The sequence below is a fragment of the Tachypleus tridentatus genome, chromosome 2 (assembly GCF_004210375.1).
Source record: "Tachypleus tridentatus isolate NWPU-2018 chromosome 2, ASM421037v1, whole genome shotgun sequence".
NCBI classification, from domain to species: Eukaryota; Metazoa; Arthropoda; class Merostomata; order Xiphosura; family Limulidae; genus Tachypleus; species Tachypleus tridentatus.
Window position 1 is genome coordinate 2,568,216 of NC_134826.1, and position 18,733 is coordinate 2,586,948.

Sequence of the window (18,733 nt, forward strand, 5' to 3'; positions counted from 1 at the left end):
TTTAAACAATTTAGAGTTATAATCAAATATATCAAAATCTAGTTGATTGTAAACTTGTTTAGACCTTGTCCTACGTGTTCAAAATTACGAACAAAGCTCTTTCAAATATTTGATTAATTTAAAAATTATTAACCAAAACTCAATCAACGAGAAAATGAACATACTTTTTAAATTTAAGTCTACTCGATAAAATAGGCAAAATAAAGCAATATTACTTTTACGTTTATTTCGGAAATATAGCACATTATGACAAAAATCACACAAAGTTCACACTTCTACGTTAGAAGTGCTTGTAATAATTCACCATATGATTATACAAACAAATCCACAACTCGCAATGATTTCAAAATATATTCTTTTTCAGTACAAGTACATTTAGTATTTCTTTCCCTCCGTACATTTTGTTTTACATATTAAACCACGTATTGTTCTTCTTGAGGACAAAAAAACAAAAGTGCATCTCGGAATGGTTAACTTGAAAATATTTTTGGAAGATTGAAACGTTGTTCTCTGCTTTATTAATAAAAATGTTAAAACGCATAGCAGCCATGTTTTGTTTGTTTTATAATCTGTAATGATATATTCTTACCTGCAAAAACATGTTAGCATACATTGTAACATTGAAAGTGAATAAAACAGGTCAGCAATTAGCTTCACTTTGTTTAGTGTAATTATTTATTTTTTAAAATAAATTCAAGCAATGACATGAAAAATAAAATTATTTCCTTATTTTGTACAACTTATTATTTACGAGTTCGTAAAGATAATATATATTTTAAAACTGCACCACAACTTTAATTATATCATGTTATACCTTCAATTTGTTTATTAGTTCTTTTTTAACATAAATTTGGTTTTATACCTGACTCATAAGAGCATGCTTGTAATCAAGTTAAATTTCTCAATTCACACAAATGCATGTTGTTACGCAATGATTAAGATGACGCAGCATGCAGTCTCCTGTCCCTGTTACTAAATATTACGTAGGGTGAGTCATATTCTGTCAACACAAAATGATAAACTAAACTGTTTGTTTGTTTTGGAATTTCGCACAAAGCTACTCGAGGGCTATCTGTGCTCGCCGTCCCTAATTTAGCAGTATAAGACTAGAGGGAAGGCAGCTAGTTATCACCACCCACCGCCAACTCTTGGGCTACTCTTTTACCAACGAACAGTGGGATTGACCGTCACATTATACACCTCCACGGCTGTGATGGCGAACATGTTTAGCGCAACGCGGGCGCGAACCCGTGTCCCTCGGATTACGAGTCGCACGCCTTACGCGCTTGGCCACGCCAGGCCGATAAACTAAGTCTACTGCAGCTAAAATTACTTTCCGATGCACTGCAACGAGGGAAGGCAACATGCGTGAAGTACTGACAATAAAGTAATCAGGTGACCAAGGACTTACGACTAACCTGAGGTGTTTATTTTATTATTTGAGACAGAAAACCCTAACCAAAACAGAATAACAGGACTGATCCGCCGCCAGGATCTACTGCAGCCCACATCTGAACTTGTAGACCAGAGTTGAATTACAATAATTTTTTTTTTCCAACTGATATGCTTGGCCGGAATAGCCTACGACAACGTTTCTCATCCTCCATGTTTACTACTAAACGCAAGAGTAAAAAACTCAGATTGAAATAGCTAACATTCCCAAGCTATTGGCAACGTAGATAAGAAAACTGTACTGATTCGAGAATGAACAGGGCCTTAGCTTAACTTTTTTTAAGGAGTCAACAGAGCTCGCAGAACAAGTATTTTTAGGGGTAAATCCTATAGTTCATTTAAAATGTACTCTTTCGTGCAAATTCTTATAAAAATTACGGAATAGAAAATTTTACGTAAATTAAAAGAAATGTAACAGAATTTGTATTGTTGTGAATTCGTATTTCATAAAATATGTACAAGTCAAACCATTTTATTTTTTTTCAAACCACTCATTTTAATTCACACATGATCTTTAATTTCTCCCTGAAGCATGGCACAACAATAACTTTCTGTTTCCCTTTGAAGAAAATCTTTACGTCACTGTCAGTGTAATCTAATTTTGTTCCTACATAACCCTTTACCATCTAGTTGATATGTATTTGTGAATAATATGTCAAACACATTTAGTGGAGAGATGGAAAAATCATACCATTTACATTACCACTGACTTTATAGCAATTAGTTCTTTCACATCTTAAAACAGTTGTTAATTAGTTGTTCGTGAATATGAATTTGTAGTAAGCAAATTTCTAAAATTAACAACACACGGAAAACATGTAAATAGCTTTAAAATGGTTAGGTAATGGTGAATTAAATTTATATTGATGTCCTTTTCTAATCAAAATAAATAATGAAGGTATTTCTTTTGAGGATCATCCACATTGAGTGTGTGTGTGTGTGTGTATAAAATAAAAAGGGGAGGAGGAAATGGAGCAATGAACATGAAAAAGAGGAAAATATGTTACAGGTTCAAATGCTATTTGTGAAGTTAGGTCTACCAGTGATCACAGTCTACAGCAAATCCTACAAAAGAAATGAACTGATCTGTTACTTACATGACATTTACAACGTGTTAATATGTTCCTACATTGTACTTTTGAAAGATTCTTATCTCTTCTCACACTTCCCATCTTTCTATGTTTGTTTGTTTTTGTGTGCCTAATCTTGATTTGAAAATTAGATTCTACTGCACAGAAAGAACCAGCTGTATCAAAAGGACGTGTTGAATCCCTCTTGATGGAGGATTTTCACATTTTCATGCATGCTGTCAAGCAGCAGTCTTATGTAAAAATATGTGAAGGCAGGTGAGAGTATCAAGGCTAGCAAGGAGTAAATATTTGTGCAACCAGAGGGCAGTACAAGTAAACAAAATGTAAGAGGTAAGAAAAGATTCAATGATTGAACATGTTATAACAATATCATAAGATCTCAGGTAAGATATTATATCTGAAAAGAACCAATGATAGAACATGTTATAACAATATAAGATCTCAGGTAAGATATCTGAAAAGTACCAATGATAGAACATGTTATGACAATAAGATCTATCTTTGATATAACATACATGCATTTTTAGCAGAATATAGTATCCAATTTTAAGCATTGCTGCTGTAGTTCTGTTTTATGTCAAGAATATATGGCATTAATTAAATTAATATATTCAAAATATAGCAATACATATTAAACCAAATAAAATAAAGCAGTTGACAGTACCCAGCCATATTGGCCAGTATTGATACAGCATGAAGTGAGGATGGGTTATGAAGAAACCCAGCTCGCAAGGTGACGTTGAATAAACGTTGAAATGAGGTTGGAAAGGTTGAAGAATGGTTGAGGTTGGATACTCAACGTCTAACCAACGTTGAGAGTGTGACGTTGATTAAACGTCGGAACAACGTCTGAATATTGACGTAGCCAATGGCGTTGAATATACGACATATAATCAACGTTGAGGACTTGTGATATGGCCAACCATTGCAGTTACGTGGAGCGACAGACGTTGATTCATCGTTGCATCAAAGACAAATTATCCACGTGAAAAACACGACATTTATTCAATGTTGAGAACATGGAGTTTTGCTAAACGTTCAAATATCGTTCAGTGACAGACGTCAGGGGCGTAGCTAGAGAGTTATGAAAGTATATACGGTGTAGGGAGAGCCCCGCTCACCCACCCACCCAGGTGACAACAAAATTTTACGTGCAGACAGGTTCATAAACTGTAGGCCTATATGAAAACTTGGAATTCAACCGTGAATTACTTAAATTACCATGTAATTTTCGAGTGACAGGCCTTAAGCGTTTAATTTTTATCTATTTATGTTTAAAACTTTCTGACGACTTTCTTTTACATGTAATGCCGATTTGAGAAAAAAATAATCACCACTGCTGCAAAACCAAAAATGTCATCATTAAAAGTTCTTCTTTCACTGAACAGTGGCGAATCCAGGGGGGGTTAGGGGGGTAAACCCCCCCTTGCCGGGAAAAATTACCTTTTTTTGCAGTATATTTCGTGAATTTCTAGTGCTAAACCCCCCCTCGGGGCCTTGTTCATAGGGTTTCTCCAGGTCCCATAGTCTGAACCCCCCCTTTCCAAAATCCTAAATCCGCCCCTGCTGAAAGATCACTTTTTCACATAAACTAAGTATGAAGTTGAATTCAGAAACTAGTAGTACATACATATATATTGATCACATCCTTTAAATATAGTCAAGTAGAGATACAACGCATCAATATGAACACTTTCAGGGACGTATATTACCATTAAACCATGTATATAGACAAAAGTTGCGAGGGCGCGAAAGACCCGGGGGGTGGGATATTGAAAAATTTCCAAAATTACATTATAAATGGGCTAAATTTAAACATATTGAAGCTTTTAAACATATTGAAGCTTAGGAGAATGAAATTTATAGGACTGAAATTATAAGATACATAATTCTGGACAGCCTTTGATGTTAAGGCAAATGCCTAATGGTAATATACGCCCCTGACTTTGAAAAATGATACTGTAAGGAAAGTCAAAATGCTTTCAATGCTCTCTTCCTTAAAAAACCATTGTTGTACACTATCAGTACAGACAATAATGCTGATTGTACTTCATCGTACGGGCAAATAGGAACATAGGAACTATCTTAGGGCAGATGACTGGCTGGAGCAATCTATTAATATGACGAAACGGTAAAGATGCGAAGGAAAAATTTTGGAAAATGACCTTGTTTTGCCATTTCTCCCAAACTTCTATGTTGGTAATTGATCTCTCCCCTCCCCTGACGGTTTTTTCATCTGACCATCACCAGACGGGTGCAGAGGGTTATCTATTTTCAAAGTGACTAACAGAATGGGTGGTTAAAATAGCAAACATCATACTCGGTTTTGGAAATCTCCCAAGACTGCTGTCAGACATAAATTTTCATTATTAAACTGATCGCAGAAAATTGTGGAATGTTGGCCGGAATATTTTGATCAGATAAAATTAATGATTTTTTACAATGACAACTATTTAAATTAAAAGTTTCTAGAAACTTAACATCAAACACGATGCCAACACACATTGAAGATCGAAGATTTGGAATCTTTACTGCAGTGCATGGTATTTTTGAAAGAAAAGTATTTCTGTACAGAATTTCACCAAAATCTATTATACAGGCAAGTATTCCCATTCAATAATGAACGAACGATATAGAATAGGGCAGCCTAAAATACTACCTTTTTTTTTGCTTGTCCAACCTGCGTCAGGGGGAGAGTCCCCCCAACCAAACTCCGCCGCCTATAACAATGATGCTAAAAGGCACAGGATAGGTCTAATTCTATATAGGGACTACCCTAGCCAATAATAATTATTATAGTCTTTATTTGTCGATAAATTGAATTTGGTTGCAGGATTGATATCCCCTTCCCATATGATAGACAATTTGTCGTGTATGCATAATCGCGAGGGTAGATCTACCAATTTAAAGTTTTCATAGGCGGCAGAGCAGGGGGGGGCCAGGGTGGTCCTGGCGCCCCCAACATTCCATGGTCAATATATAAATTTTGTGTTATCTTGCTCCTTTAGCTTGCTAGGACGCAATTTTTTCCTTCGGCGCGGATTTATATGATTTTCCTTGTCTACCTGGATGGTAAACATGCGTTGCCAGCATGTGTAAATTGTTAATGCTCTTTCGGTATTATTCACAGGTGTGTGAGACAAAACAAAAGACCCTCTTCTATATATCACTTCCCATTTACATATATTTATGAACACGATTTAACGTCAAGCATGAGACCTTGTGGGATTGGGGACTTTTTTTTTTTTGCTCATCGCATCCGAGCGTAGAGGTTGCAAATGTGCTCTCTGGCCTAGCAAGTCAGGCTATATAGCAGCTCCACTCAATCATACAAATGAGTAAATCAAATAAAGTGATGTGTCATATCAGGGGTTATTCTGTACACTTCAGGCCCTTTCCTACTAAAGAGAAAATATTTTTTTATTTGGTTTTTGGTATTTGGTGAAGGGGGAATTTTTTATTTGTGTATGGGTGTATATGTGTGTCGGGGGGGGGGTATGTCAATTATAATAATTCTGCAAGGGAACAGGGGCCAAGGTGCTTTATCAGCTTCATACTTATGTATGAGAAATACCATAATGTTCAACTGACTAACCTGTAGAAAGGGGGAACTGTTATGATGGAGCTGTAACATTCATGTCACATTACATCTATACAGCACAGGGTTTTCATTAGCTTTTACATAAGGAGGCAAGTTGAAAACTTCAGTAGCTAGGTTAAAATAGGTCTGTGTCTGTATATTTAACACTGTGAGGAACAAATTTCAGTGCTGGTAAATTGAACTGTATCACTCTGTAACAGGCAGTGAACCTGTTTACTGGCATTAAAAGCAAACCCTGACAGCAGCTTATAACAGGGGCCTTGAGAATATGCAGTTTGACTAATTTGGATGTTCAGGAGATTTTTTGGTATTTGTCTGAGTCCATTTTACAATTATAAAGTGAAAAAGGATAAGGTAATTTCTTCTTTAGCAAAGACTGAGTGAACAGATAATTTTATGTAGGTAGAGCATATACATTTACACAAATGTCACATCTGCAAGCAAATTTTGACATTGATATATTTTATGAATATTACTGTAGTATGTTTAGTATGTTAAATGGAAAATTGTAAAAATTAGAAAATCAGGTTTCTTAAAGGCAGCATAGTTACATGGCTAATGTTGACAGATCCAACCAAATGGAGGTGGAAATTAGAGAATATGTGATAGTAGTGTTCACAAAGGACAATGAAGTTGGGGTGGCACCATCAGACTGGCTATTGGATGAATGCACCATTAAGTGGCCGAACAAAAAAGGTCAAAGCCTGAATAAAGCTGTTCTGGACAGAATGTCTCCAGAGGATCATTGGGATGAGTATGATGTTAGAGTCATCTATTCAGATGGTAAGTTGAAAACTACAATAATACATGGTGCATGGAAATTTATTTATGTTTCCACTTTGTGTCCATATAGATCTTAGTAGAGGACGTGTTCTGTTATAAAGTATCTGTCTAGCAAAAACATCATGAGGTACATTCCATATATGTCAACATAAAAAAAATCAAAACAATTTTTTAAAACCTGTCCTTATCATAATTACATATGCATTTTAAGTAGTGGATGTGAACTGCATGTTGAGCAAGTACATGTAATGTTTAGTGAACCTGTGAGATGTTGGCAAACTGGAAGAATGACATCTGTTCCTCCGACGTCTGTTAGCACACTGACACAGGCATGCATGTACAAAGGTTTCTCAGGCCCTGCTCAGTGGAAGTCTACCTCTGTCTCCTGAATTTTTCAGATTTGAATATTTGAGTGACAGAAAAGTGATATACCTGTTACTTGAGACTCTTTTGTCTTTACAGATGACTATGTTAAGGTGAGAGGGAAATTAAGTTCTGCAGAGGACACCTCTTCTCTTGAAACAGATGATCCAGAAGCTAAAAATTCTGAAAATGGACCAAGAATTTGCACCAGAAAGAGAAAGTATGCTTTGCTAGTGACTGCAGTTTTAAACAATTTGTCTCAAACTATCACATACTGGCTAAGAAAAATATACTCCAATTACTTTATCTCAAAACTATATGATAGCGGTACCTGTAAAATGTGAAGCTCACATTGGTTAGGGTTCAGCACTCGAATCACACACGTATAAGTAAATTGTAAATTGAAATTAAAGGGATGGAATGAGAATTAAATCAAGCCATGTTTTTTTTCACTTTGCTAGAGCCTGACATAAATAGACAGATATGGTGACCTTGCAAGAACAGTCTCAGCTTAAAGTCAATATAAAATTGTACATTTTGTAATAGAACTAAATTTATTCATAATATTTGAATCTGATTTTATATTATGATGGGTGGTTGGTGAACTGTAAGACCATGTCAGCTGAGTAGGTCTATATATTTTTAGAGTAAAAGATTCTTATTATGGGACCTCTCACAAGAAAAATGAGTGCATACTTGCCTTAGGCTTGAATTACATGTATATGTAGTTACTTGATCAAGGTGCCACTTCAGAATGAATGAAAATGATGTATACAAAAAAAAAAGAAAAATAGCACTGTATTTTAAATGACAAACTTATTTTCAAAGTGACAAGCTATTTTCAAATTGAATAACTTTTTGGGTCACTTTAGCAAAGCAATATTAGCCTTCTAGATACATTTTTGTAAAAAATATGCTTCTTTTTGTATAGGCCCACACAGAGATTAGTTTCTGAGTCTGATAATGAGTCTGAGGCTGATGGGGAGAAGAATCAGCAAGTTCAGAATTCCAAATCACAAAAACACAAGTCTGCAATATGGTCAGATGATCATGTGGATTTGGCTCAGCTGACCATACCTAAGCCACCAGAGCCAATAAGCAATGCTGGAGGGCATGTGATAGTGACCCCAAAAAGAAGATGTGTGTCAGGTAAACTACACAGTAAAATGTTACTCTAATGATAAAGGTTGCAGTTTCATTCAACATTTTTATTAAACTACAAGTGCATCTTCTGGTTTAAGCTTTGCCATACACTCCATAATGTTGATACCATAACTGTCATCTTGCCATAGAATTATGTCCTTTTCCATTTTGTAGGTGAAGTCAACAGAATCCAGAGGACACTAACACCCCTGACAAACCATGGTAATGCATTTTTACTTCAATCACTTGTAGACATAGTAATAATATACACTCCTGTTCAGGGCATTCAGTAGATACAGGGCATTATGGATATGAAAAAATTTTTAACCTTCTGAAATGTTTTATTTGCCTCATTGTATATCTGTTAAACATGAAAACCCTGCCTAGTACTGTATCATCATGACAGGGCCACAGCCAGGCTTAAAAGGTGACAAAATATGACATGTTCTTCATGCAATGTAAATGCACGTGTTGTAGATCTCAATGGAAGCTCTCTTGTTGATGAGAACTAGCCGCCATTAGCTGGGCCCTCTGGCTCAGGTTCATCTTCAGGTACAATTACTTGTGTATAAACCAAGAGCAAAATTTGCCATATTTTATATAACATCTTATTAAATATTTTTGAGAAAGGTATTTTAATTTCAACAAAGGCAGTTTCAAAATTTACAAACGTAGTTCTGTGTAACAGGGGTGGATACAGGGTTTGCTTAAGGAGGGTGCCAGCCTTCTCCGAACCACAAACCAGTATTTTTCCCCTCATAAGCACTAGTTTGTTAGGTGAAGTTAGAAACTGGAAAACATAAAAATAGTACTTTAAGCATACAGGCACCCAGTCTTTAGGCCATCAATTTTCATGGGGGGGGGCAAGGTGGCACAAGAATGCACCACAACCCACCACCACCCCCAATCTGCCACTGTAATTAACCTGTTTTAATACTGGTATTTATGTGCTTTTTATTTGACCACAATGAAGGGCAGGGAAAATATATATTCTTAAATTCACCTACCTTCTGTGGGTTTTTTTGTTTTGTTTTGCTGCCAACATTTCAAAGTATATCTGAAAGGTTCTGAAATGTTGTAGGTTCTGCAGATGTAACTGGAAATAAGATGTACCTGATTAACCTTATATGTAAGATATTAAAGAGTGGCAATAATTTAACTTGTAGAGATGCATGACAGTGATACAAGTAGGAGCTCCTCACCACAAAGAGAAATACACCCTGCCATTCACAGTACACCATATTCTGGTATGTATACACATACATTATTTTGTATTATTATTGTTAGTGTTAGTGCTGTTATATTACAGATATATTGATATGCTGCATCTAAACACATACTTTTGGTGTTACATCTCTCTGGTACTTTGAGATACATTTTATTAAACTCATTCCAAGGAATGTAGTAAAGTAGAAAAGGCAGCAAGATGAATCATTTAGCAGTATGTTTCCCCTCTGGACAATCTGGTGCACACCATAACCTATCTAAAATTTTGGCCCAGATTAATTAACCTGCTCTTCTATATACTGTATATGTGTATCTGCAGGTCCTAGAAGAAAGGTGACCAGCACTCCTCAGGTAGCTTCAACTCCCACCAATGGTAAATATGAATGTTTGTGTGGATTTGTTAAATGATTATGATGTATGCCAGAAATGATAGGCAGTGTACATTAAAAAATGTGAATGCCTGTACAATGCTGAGTTTCCATCGCTTTGGGTTGGGCTAGGCCCCCCAGAAAACCTAGATTTACAGACTCCGGGCACTGGAGTTGGTGACTTGGACCATTTTTTTCTTGGTCTGGCCTAACTTGTAAATAAGTGTTTATTTTTCATGTCAGAAATTTAAACTAAGCTTCATTTAGTTTGTAGCAATATAGCAATCACCAGAATCAAGCAAGTAATTTGTAAATTTATCATGATAGAAGTCATACTTTTATTGTTTTTACAGTTGCAGCCAATATAAACACATTATTAATAAATGGAATTTTCCATTTTTAAATAAAAAGGTGCTGCAGGAATCACACAGACAGAAAGAAAAATTCTTCAGGTGCTAGCAGAGCTACAACAAAAAAGTGGACATGAATACAGGCCTTCCTTCTGCAGACTTTGCTGAGAGGTCGGCCTGCCAGCACCAACTCATCCATAAATCTGTCTGTGTGGCCACAGGGTCTCCCAGCTCTGCCGCTTAGTACAATGGATGGGTTCAACACCCTGAATGACAAAGTTATGATTCAGCATAATGCAGATGCTGTCGTAAGTAAATCTGAATTAACTAGATTTTAGGGAGAATAAAGGGATTTACAGTAGTGTATGTATGTCAAAGGCAAATGAATTGTATGATGACCTCCTCAATGGATGCTGAATGTTTCTGAGTTTAAACTATCATGGTTTCTGTGCATGAACATTCATTCTGTTTTTACAGGTACTTTATCCATAAATGTGTTCCAGAGATCTTACCTTTGAATTCAATGAAAAAGAATGATGAATATTAAAGCATACGCAATAATCAGTTTATGGAAATGTATTTTCAATATAAATTATGTGCATCAGTTAACACATGATAGATGCAATTTTCATTCTGGAAATATCATGAAATTTTGTAGGTGAGGAAGCTAAGTATGAGGGGTGGTGACAGTGTGGATGCTGTCACAAGAAATGTACTAACAGGTCTAATGACCAACAGCCTTGCCAGCCAGTTCAACTGGATGGGACATTAAAGGAAAAAAAGACAAGATGATGGGACCTTAGTTACCATACCAAAGAAGGCCATATCTACAACAAATTTGTTACAAGTCATTAACAGTAAGTGTCATTAACTGACATATTTGTCAGTCTTCCTTCATTTGCTAGATATTCAGAGCAAATTAAGTTCCTCTGTCAGACACTTAGATGGAAATTTGAAATCTTCAGCTATTGTCTCCTTGCATAGACAGTAGGTTGAAAATTTTTAATGATATCAGATAACATTGGGCATTGGGTGAGTGTGATGCTGAGTGACCTTGACTAAATTCCAATGTCACAGAATGTTTTTTTTTTTCTGGATTTTTCAAAGCTGGGGTTGTGACATGAATAAGTTGCAAAGGTTTAGAGATAGGAAAGTCAAATTTATATCAATTATGTATCTGGCCAAATTCTCAAATGAGTGTGATCCTGCCTGTCCTTCACTTACTTTTCGAGGTTACAGCAAGGCTGGAAAAAGCAGTATTGCATCGAAGTTTGTGATGCAAAATGCACCTGCTGTAATCTTATTTTTTTCAGTGTGCATGCTGATCAAACCATGTGGTAAATACATGTACAGCTAATCAATTGTGATTAATTATTTTCAAGCCTTGTACAGGGTGATGTGCCTGAACTTGTTGAATTTTGGCTTGTGACAAGGATAAGTTGCAAAATTTCGAGCTAGGACAGTCAAATTAACATTAATAATGCCTCTCATCCAGATCTTAGGAATGGAAATTAAAAACAATCAACTATCTCATCAAGATCTTGGCCAACTTTAATGATGAGTGATACTGACCTACTTTTCAAGGTCATAGATTAATTTAACTGAAATGTTTAAAGGTAAGCTTGTGGCATATGTGATATGGGATATATTGTTACAGTTTTATGCAGGGAGGGGATATTTTTCATTTGTATGTCTCTTCAAGATCTAAGCAAGGTTGATGATGATCCACCCTGATCTACTTTTCAAGGTCACAAAGCAATTAGAATTATTTTCATTGGTGACATGGATAAGTTATGGAAGGTTAGAAATGGGACTGATCTTTATATCAGTTCATCAGTTACCATTCTTAATTGTTTTCAGTGGTAGGCTTGGGACATGGATCAGTTGTGGAGGATAAGAGTTGGAGGTGTAGAATTTGTAACAGTTGTGTACTTTATCAAGATCTTGGATTAGCTTTATGATGAGTAACCTTGAGGTGCTTTGAGATTTTGAGGCTTTCCTTTACTGGGGCACGAGGGCTGAGGGGCGTTGCACTGGCCTGCAGTGCATTTTTATCCGTATGCTTCAACTGACAAAACAGTAATCCAAAAATAATGGGTGAGAATCTGCTTTATTCGACCTACTTTAATTAAAATAATAGTTTCAAAGTCAATATTTAGATAAATAAGTGTAAATAATGGGACTTTTCTTTGCAGGAGCTGTCAGGGATAATCCTGTGGCTGAGATGGCATCAGATGATGTCATCAAGAAGACTGCACAGAGCTGGTTCAAATATGCTGCCTCTAGGAAGCAGGAAAAGTGAAAGAAAGAAAACTTGGTACAGTGTGAGGACAATATAGGGTGTCAATACACATGAAACAGTTATTCTGTCAGATCCAAGATGACCAACTGGATTTGCACAAAATCGTCTGGATTTGCTACCAGTGACCAAGGAGATGTTCATGGACACTGTTTTGTCATATTTCATGCAAATCACAGAATAAAGTGACATGCATCAATGGCAATAATGGTCCTTGGACCCTGCTGCATTTCTTATAATTCACCTTGTAGACTTATGAGAAATCGCCATCTACACACATCAAAGTCATCCCATGCTTTAGCTTATAGGAGGCAGTCAACCATAATTGTGGACAAAGTTTTCTCAGAGATCTGTGATAGGAATTTATTGCAACTTGGTACACTGTGAGGGCAAAATGGAGTATCAATGCATGTAAAACAATTCTGATCAGATTCAGTATGGCTGACTGGTCACGCAAAAGATGCAAAATAAGTGGAATTTGTTACCAGTGGCCATGAGAATGTTTACAGACATTGTTCTGTCATATTTCATACAATATACAAATTAAAGTGATGTTTATCAGTAATAAATTTCACTACTGCTTAAACGTTGTGTCATTGTTATCCTTCAAGATAAAGACTAAGTGAGCTGACCTTTCCTCCCCAACTCAGTGAAATTTGCTCAGTGAGCTTGTTTGGCCAAGTCTTTCCACAAAAAAAGTTACAAATCTCCCTTCACACATCAAGCTTTTAGAACCCTGATGTTAATAGAAATTGGTAAAGTTGTAATACTATGTATCTGACTGATTCTTGATACTCTTAACCACTATCTATAACTTATTTAATCTGTTGCAACCAGTGCATGTTTTAGCTTAGTAATGTTTGTTGATTCTTGTATTAGTATGGGAGCAGACATTAATAAGCTTCTCAGCTTGCGTCCAATACCCATTGGTGTTCATTATCCAATAAAATATTCACAAACAAGCAAGCAAAGTTGTATAAGGTCTTGTAAATGACCAAATATCAACGTTTAGCCAATGTATTCTCAACGTCGTAAATGACCAAATATCAACGTTTAGCCAACGTATTCTCAACGTCGTAAATGACCAAATATCAACGTTTAGCCAACGTATTCTCAACGTCATACCTACCTAACTACACCATTGCAATCAACCTTTCTTCCACGTTGATCAACGTTTTTTCAACGTCATGCCTATTGTACCCAAAATGTTCTGAGCAACGTTGCTTCCACGTTGATCAACGTTTTTTCAACGTCATGCCTATTGTACCCAAAATGTTCTGAGCAACGTTGCTTCCACGTTGGTCAACGTTTTTTCAACGTCATGCCTACTGTACCTCAAATGTTGGGAACAACGTTGCTTCCCCGTTGCTCAACGTTGCTTCACAACGTTTTTTCAACGTGGACTCAATGTGCACATCAATGTTTATTCAACGTTGATGATCAACGTCTTTGCAACGTTATTTGCCAACGTTGTTTCAACGTCAAATCAACGCTTTTTGCTGGCTGGGAACAATGTAACGATACTACCTCATTAAATTAACTTTAAATAGGCTTTAAAAGGAAGAAAAAATATATCTGACAGAAAGACTCAACTATCTGCACCAAACATCCCATAAAAAGTTAAAATTAAAATAAATTTAGTAAAATTCATAAAAGGAAATTAAGGTAAAACAAAACAAAGTTATTTACATTTAGTCTAAAACATTAAAAGAAAAACTACAGTTATAGAAGTCATAAAGAACTTTCTGCAGAATAACTGTAATTATCATAACCTGCTAGGAAGACTAACAGGAAAGTAAAGAAACCACCTAAAGTTGGCCTTTCCAGTTCTGGTTCTGAGTCATTTGATGTTATGGCCATTTTCAAAAAATAAAGTAATAAAAGTTTTAAAAGACATGCAGCAAAATTTTAATAATAACTCACCAGGATGACTAACGGGTAATTCAAATAACAATGATAGTCACCTGAAGTTGGTTTTCCAGTCCTGGTGTCGAGTTATTTAACATTACAGCCAGTTTCTAATTTCAAATCAAACTAATTGGACTTCGATTCTTAAAATGGAACTACATTAAAAAGGTTGAATGTAGAAATTAAAACTCTTAAATGGCATTAAAAATATTAATGGTCACTAAAAAACTAAAAACTTTACCAAGATGGACAGTGTCATCATCACTAATAACTAACGTCATGGATAAACATGTTTTAAATGGTGCTGTTGTTGAGAGTTGTAACAATAGCAAGATAGTAAAATGTGGCTTATTGTGATCTGAGTGTTACACAGACTACACACTGGTGCATCAGTTCCAGATAAATGATTAGTTAAAAAACTGTAGCCAATGCGTAGTCTAGTTAGAACAACTTCCTCTTTCCAATCCTTATGGAAGCAAGACGGCCAAAGTTCAATATAGGGTTTTATTTGGAAAAGCTTGATTTCACATTGCTCACTTCAAGTCGACTACCAGCTGGCATGGAGCAGAGCCTTGAATACATAGTCCATAGTCCATGTATGGAACAGGCACATTGGTGACAGTGCCAGAGCAAGTAGATTTAGCTGTGGTGTTGGCGAGCATGTTCCTGCTAACACCAACATGGCTTGGAATTCAGAAAAACTGGACAGAAGTAGATGTTAAAGAGAAATGGGCCAGTTGGTTTTGAATATTGGCAAGAACAGGGTGTGAACCAACGTGAAGCGATTCCAGGGCCAGTAGAGAACTAACTGAGTCAGTAAAATAGTGAAGTTGGAGTACTGCTTAGCTTTAATATGATCCAGGACAAGAGAAATGGCATACAGTTCAGCAGTGAACACAGAAGCTGCAGGGGAGATTCTGCGTGCAACCACCGAACCACAACAAACCATGGCAGAGCCCACAGAGTCAGCTGATTTTGAATCATCTGTATAAATGGCAATAGAAACACTAGATATTTGGCAAAAGCTTTTACCTAGAGTATAGGCGATACTCCAGGTATCAGCTACTTCCTGGTCATCAGAGAGTAAGATCGAGAGGGAATAAGAATTATATTGCCCACTGACCTTTCAAATCTTGTCCCATTTGACTTTGGAACTGGTGGTAGAAGATATGCTGGTTGTGAACTTAATTCAAGATTCCTTCTGGCTTTGATGTCTTACCCACCGAGCATGTGCATGGATCCGCTGGAAAACGATGTGGTGTGAGAGTGTGGGATACCAACGAAAAGTATCCCAGGCCCATTTTTGAGTCATGGACAACTATATAGTGGAAAACGTGTCAAGGTTTTAAGAATACATTGAGCAGCTGCTTGTATAATACAGTGGCTGCTGCCACACAGTCGTCTATCGATGGCTTACACACAAGGACAGTTCTGCGAGAGCAGTGAAAGAGGGCCAGTTTGTCTGATCCAGCTTCCACCGGGGCACGTGGGTTGGGTGGCATTGGCCACAGTCAGTCTCTCTCATAATTATAGGAAAATGATCACTGCCTCATAAATTATTATCAACCCTCCATGAAAAAAGGGAGAAAAATAAAGGGGAGCAAACTGAGAGATCAGTAGCAGTAAAGAACTGACTAGGTAGGTGGATGAAAATAAGTAGAAGAACCAGTATTGAAAAGAGAGAGGTTGTGATCAAGGAGCATATGCTCTACAGAGGGACCCCTCCTATCAATATCCTCAGAGGGGATGATGTCCATTAAAGTCCCCCAGGAATAGAAAGGGAGAGAGCAACTGTTCAATGTGAGTACCAAGGTCTGATTGATCATATGTCTCTCCAGGTAACAGAAGGAGAGAACAAACAGTAATGGTATGACCCAAGGAAACACGGATAGCTACGGGCTTCAAGGGTGTGTCAAGTGGTAAAGACAGAGTGGATACATGCTGATCATCCAAAATTGCCACCCTTCCATGCACTTATCCATCACACAGCCTGTCATTTCTGTACAAAGAACACTGCCAAAAGGTGACTGTATCAGCAGGTTTCAGAAATGTTTCCTGTAAGGGAAGACATACATGGTAGGAAACAATCAGTGTTTTGATGCCATCCAGATTAGAACATAAACCTCGACAGTTCCGTTGTATCAAGGTGACCATTTTTTAATTACGTGTCAGCAAATTGGGTAGAGAATCCTTCTGTTTATGACCACATCTTTTTTCCTTACTGTTCTTATTTGAGGGAGGTCTTTGCTGTTTGAAGGGGATTCTAGTGACTGAAGATGCAAGTGAATGATTGTTTTGCACCTTGAGGTGGGAGAAGAAGATGTATCTGAGGAAACGCCTGTACCCGGAACTAAGGGATGTTGATCTTGGGGTTTGGTGGAATGTATGTAAGGGACAGAGATGGGTGTTGAAGTTGACCCATCAACTTTTTTAGCAATGGAGGTCAAAAGGCTTTTCACTTGTTTTGAGAACAATTCTTTTGGAGGCACAGAGAGATATGTATGCACTCTCACTGTAGTTGTGGAACGAAGTGCAGCAGCATATGTCCACGATAAAGTGGTGGAGAGCAATTTTCGAGCCTCAGGATAACTAATCTTATGAATCATTTTCAAAAGCTGCACATTTTTATCTTCCAACCATTTAAAGCAAAAATGAAAGTAGGACGGGTGAGAGCCATTGCATTTGATGCAGTGAGGATCCATTTCACACTCATAGGCATCATGGTCCTTGCCACCACAATGAGCACATGTCAGGGAACAACAACATGACATCTTTGAATGACTGAACTTTTGACACTAGAAACATTGAAGAGGGTTTGGAATGTATGACCATACCCTACAATTAAAATAACCTTCCTTAATGGTGGCAGGTGGTCATAGTGATGTAAATGTCGGAACAAGGATACTGGTTGGCATTGTAATTCCATCTTTGCGACTGGAGATACGCCTCACTGCAGTAACTCCTTGAGTGGAGAAACCAACGAGAATCTCTGACTCGGGATATTCTTCAAATCCCTCTCAACAATAACTCCTCATGATGAATTCAAATTAGCATGAGGTGTAACCTCAATAGGTATATCCCCAATTGCCTTTGAATTCAAGAGCAGTTCACTGTGTTAAAATGTGAATGTTTCCACCAATATGCCACCAGATCTTTACTGACTTTGGAGAGCCAGCAAGTCTCTCCAGTCCCTTCTGAATAAAAAAAGTAGACATTTGCCCTAAAGATTTGTTTGAAAGAGAATGTAGGACAAAAAAATGAAGTTCAACAGGTGGTACAGATGTTGAAGATTGCTGCTCAGAAACTTCAAGACAGTTATTTACCTGTAGACTGTTTTGATTTAAATTTTTATTTGGAAAATTCATAATAAAAAAAGGGAAATTTTAGTGCCAACTGACCCCACCCACCGTGAAGACCTACGAGGGGATGCATTAAAATGTGAAACAAGAACACTGCAGCAATGCCAGGGTTTCATGAGCACTATACCCAAACACCAGCATCAGATACAACATCCACAATGCCTGTTTAGAACATCCAACACTGGTACTTGGTTGACCCTAACCCAAGTGCACCACTCCAAGGCAGCCCACCTTCAGGAATTCAAAAGCATGTGGTGTGTTGGGGTTGGACCCCTAAACCACCAGGATCATCTCCTCCCCTTCACAGGTTGCCACACATGGCAAACACATGGGTGGATGTTCAGATCCAAGAGGAGGTAAACTGAAAGAACAGAATCTTCCCTAGGAGGTCCTCTCACCACATACTGACAGACAGAATGGCAAAAACATTATAAACACAGCACTAGGTAATAATAATAATCTAAGTTAAAAGTCCGTAGACACATGACATAACACAAACACAGTACTGCATAATAACACCTTAATAGCTAGAATTTCATAGAAATTTGATAATACATAAATATAGCACTGGATAATAATGGCTTAATGGTTAGAAGTCCATAGAACCATGACGTAACATGAAAACACAGCAATCAATATTAACATCCTTTATCCATGACCTATGACAATTACGGTCAGTATTATTTAGTGATAATCTGAAAAGTATAACTATTTATGACCAAGACAAATACATTTTGTATAAATAAATTAGAACTGCACATGACCAAGGAAAAAAACATTCTGTACAAA

At 37.0% G+C, this 18,733-nt stretch overlaps 1 protein-coding gene across 1 annotated transcript; it reads left to right on the forward strand.

Annotated features, from left to right (window-relative positions):
• Window positions 1-6,695: 6,695 nt before the first annotated feature.
• On the forward strand, window positions 6,696-13,177 carry LOC143237077 (uncharacterized). Its single transcript, XM_076475930.1, has 9 exons — window positions 6,696-6,927; window positions 7,390-7,510; window positions 8,222-8,439; window positions 8,608-8,655; window positions 9,600-9,680; window positions 9,980-10,033; window positions 10,440-10,686; window positions 11,037-11,235; window positions 12,574-13,177. The coding sequence occupies exons 1-7, from the start codon at window positions 6,696-6,698 to the stop codon at window positions 10,544-10,546; spliced, it is 861 nt and encodes a 286-aa protein (XP_076332045.1). The 3' UTR covers window positions 10,547-10,686; window positions 11,037-11,235; window positions 12,574-13,177.
• The last annotated feature ends 5,556 nt before the right edge of the window (window positions 13,178-18,733 follow it).

Bases quoted from the DNA above. Each gene is read 5' to 3' on its own strand.
- LOC143237077 (XM_076475930.1), top strand. From the start codon at position 6,696: ATGGCTAATGTTGACAGATCCAACCAAATGGAGGTGGAAATTAGAGAA. The intron at 8,656-9,599 runs GTAATGCATTTT...TTTAACTTGTAG, and splicing joins AACACCCCTGACAAACCATG to AGATGCATGACAGTGATACA. The intron at 9,681-9,979 runs GTATGTATACAC...GTGTATCTGCAG, and splicing joins TCACAGTACACCATATTCTG to GTCCTAGAAGAAAGGTGACC.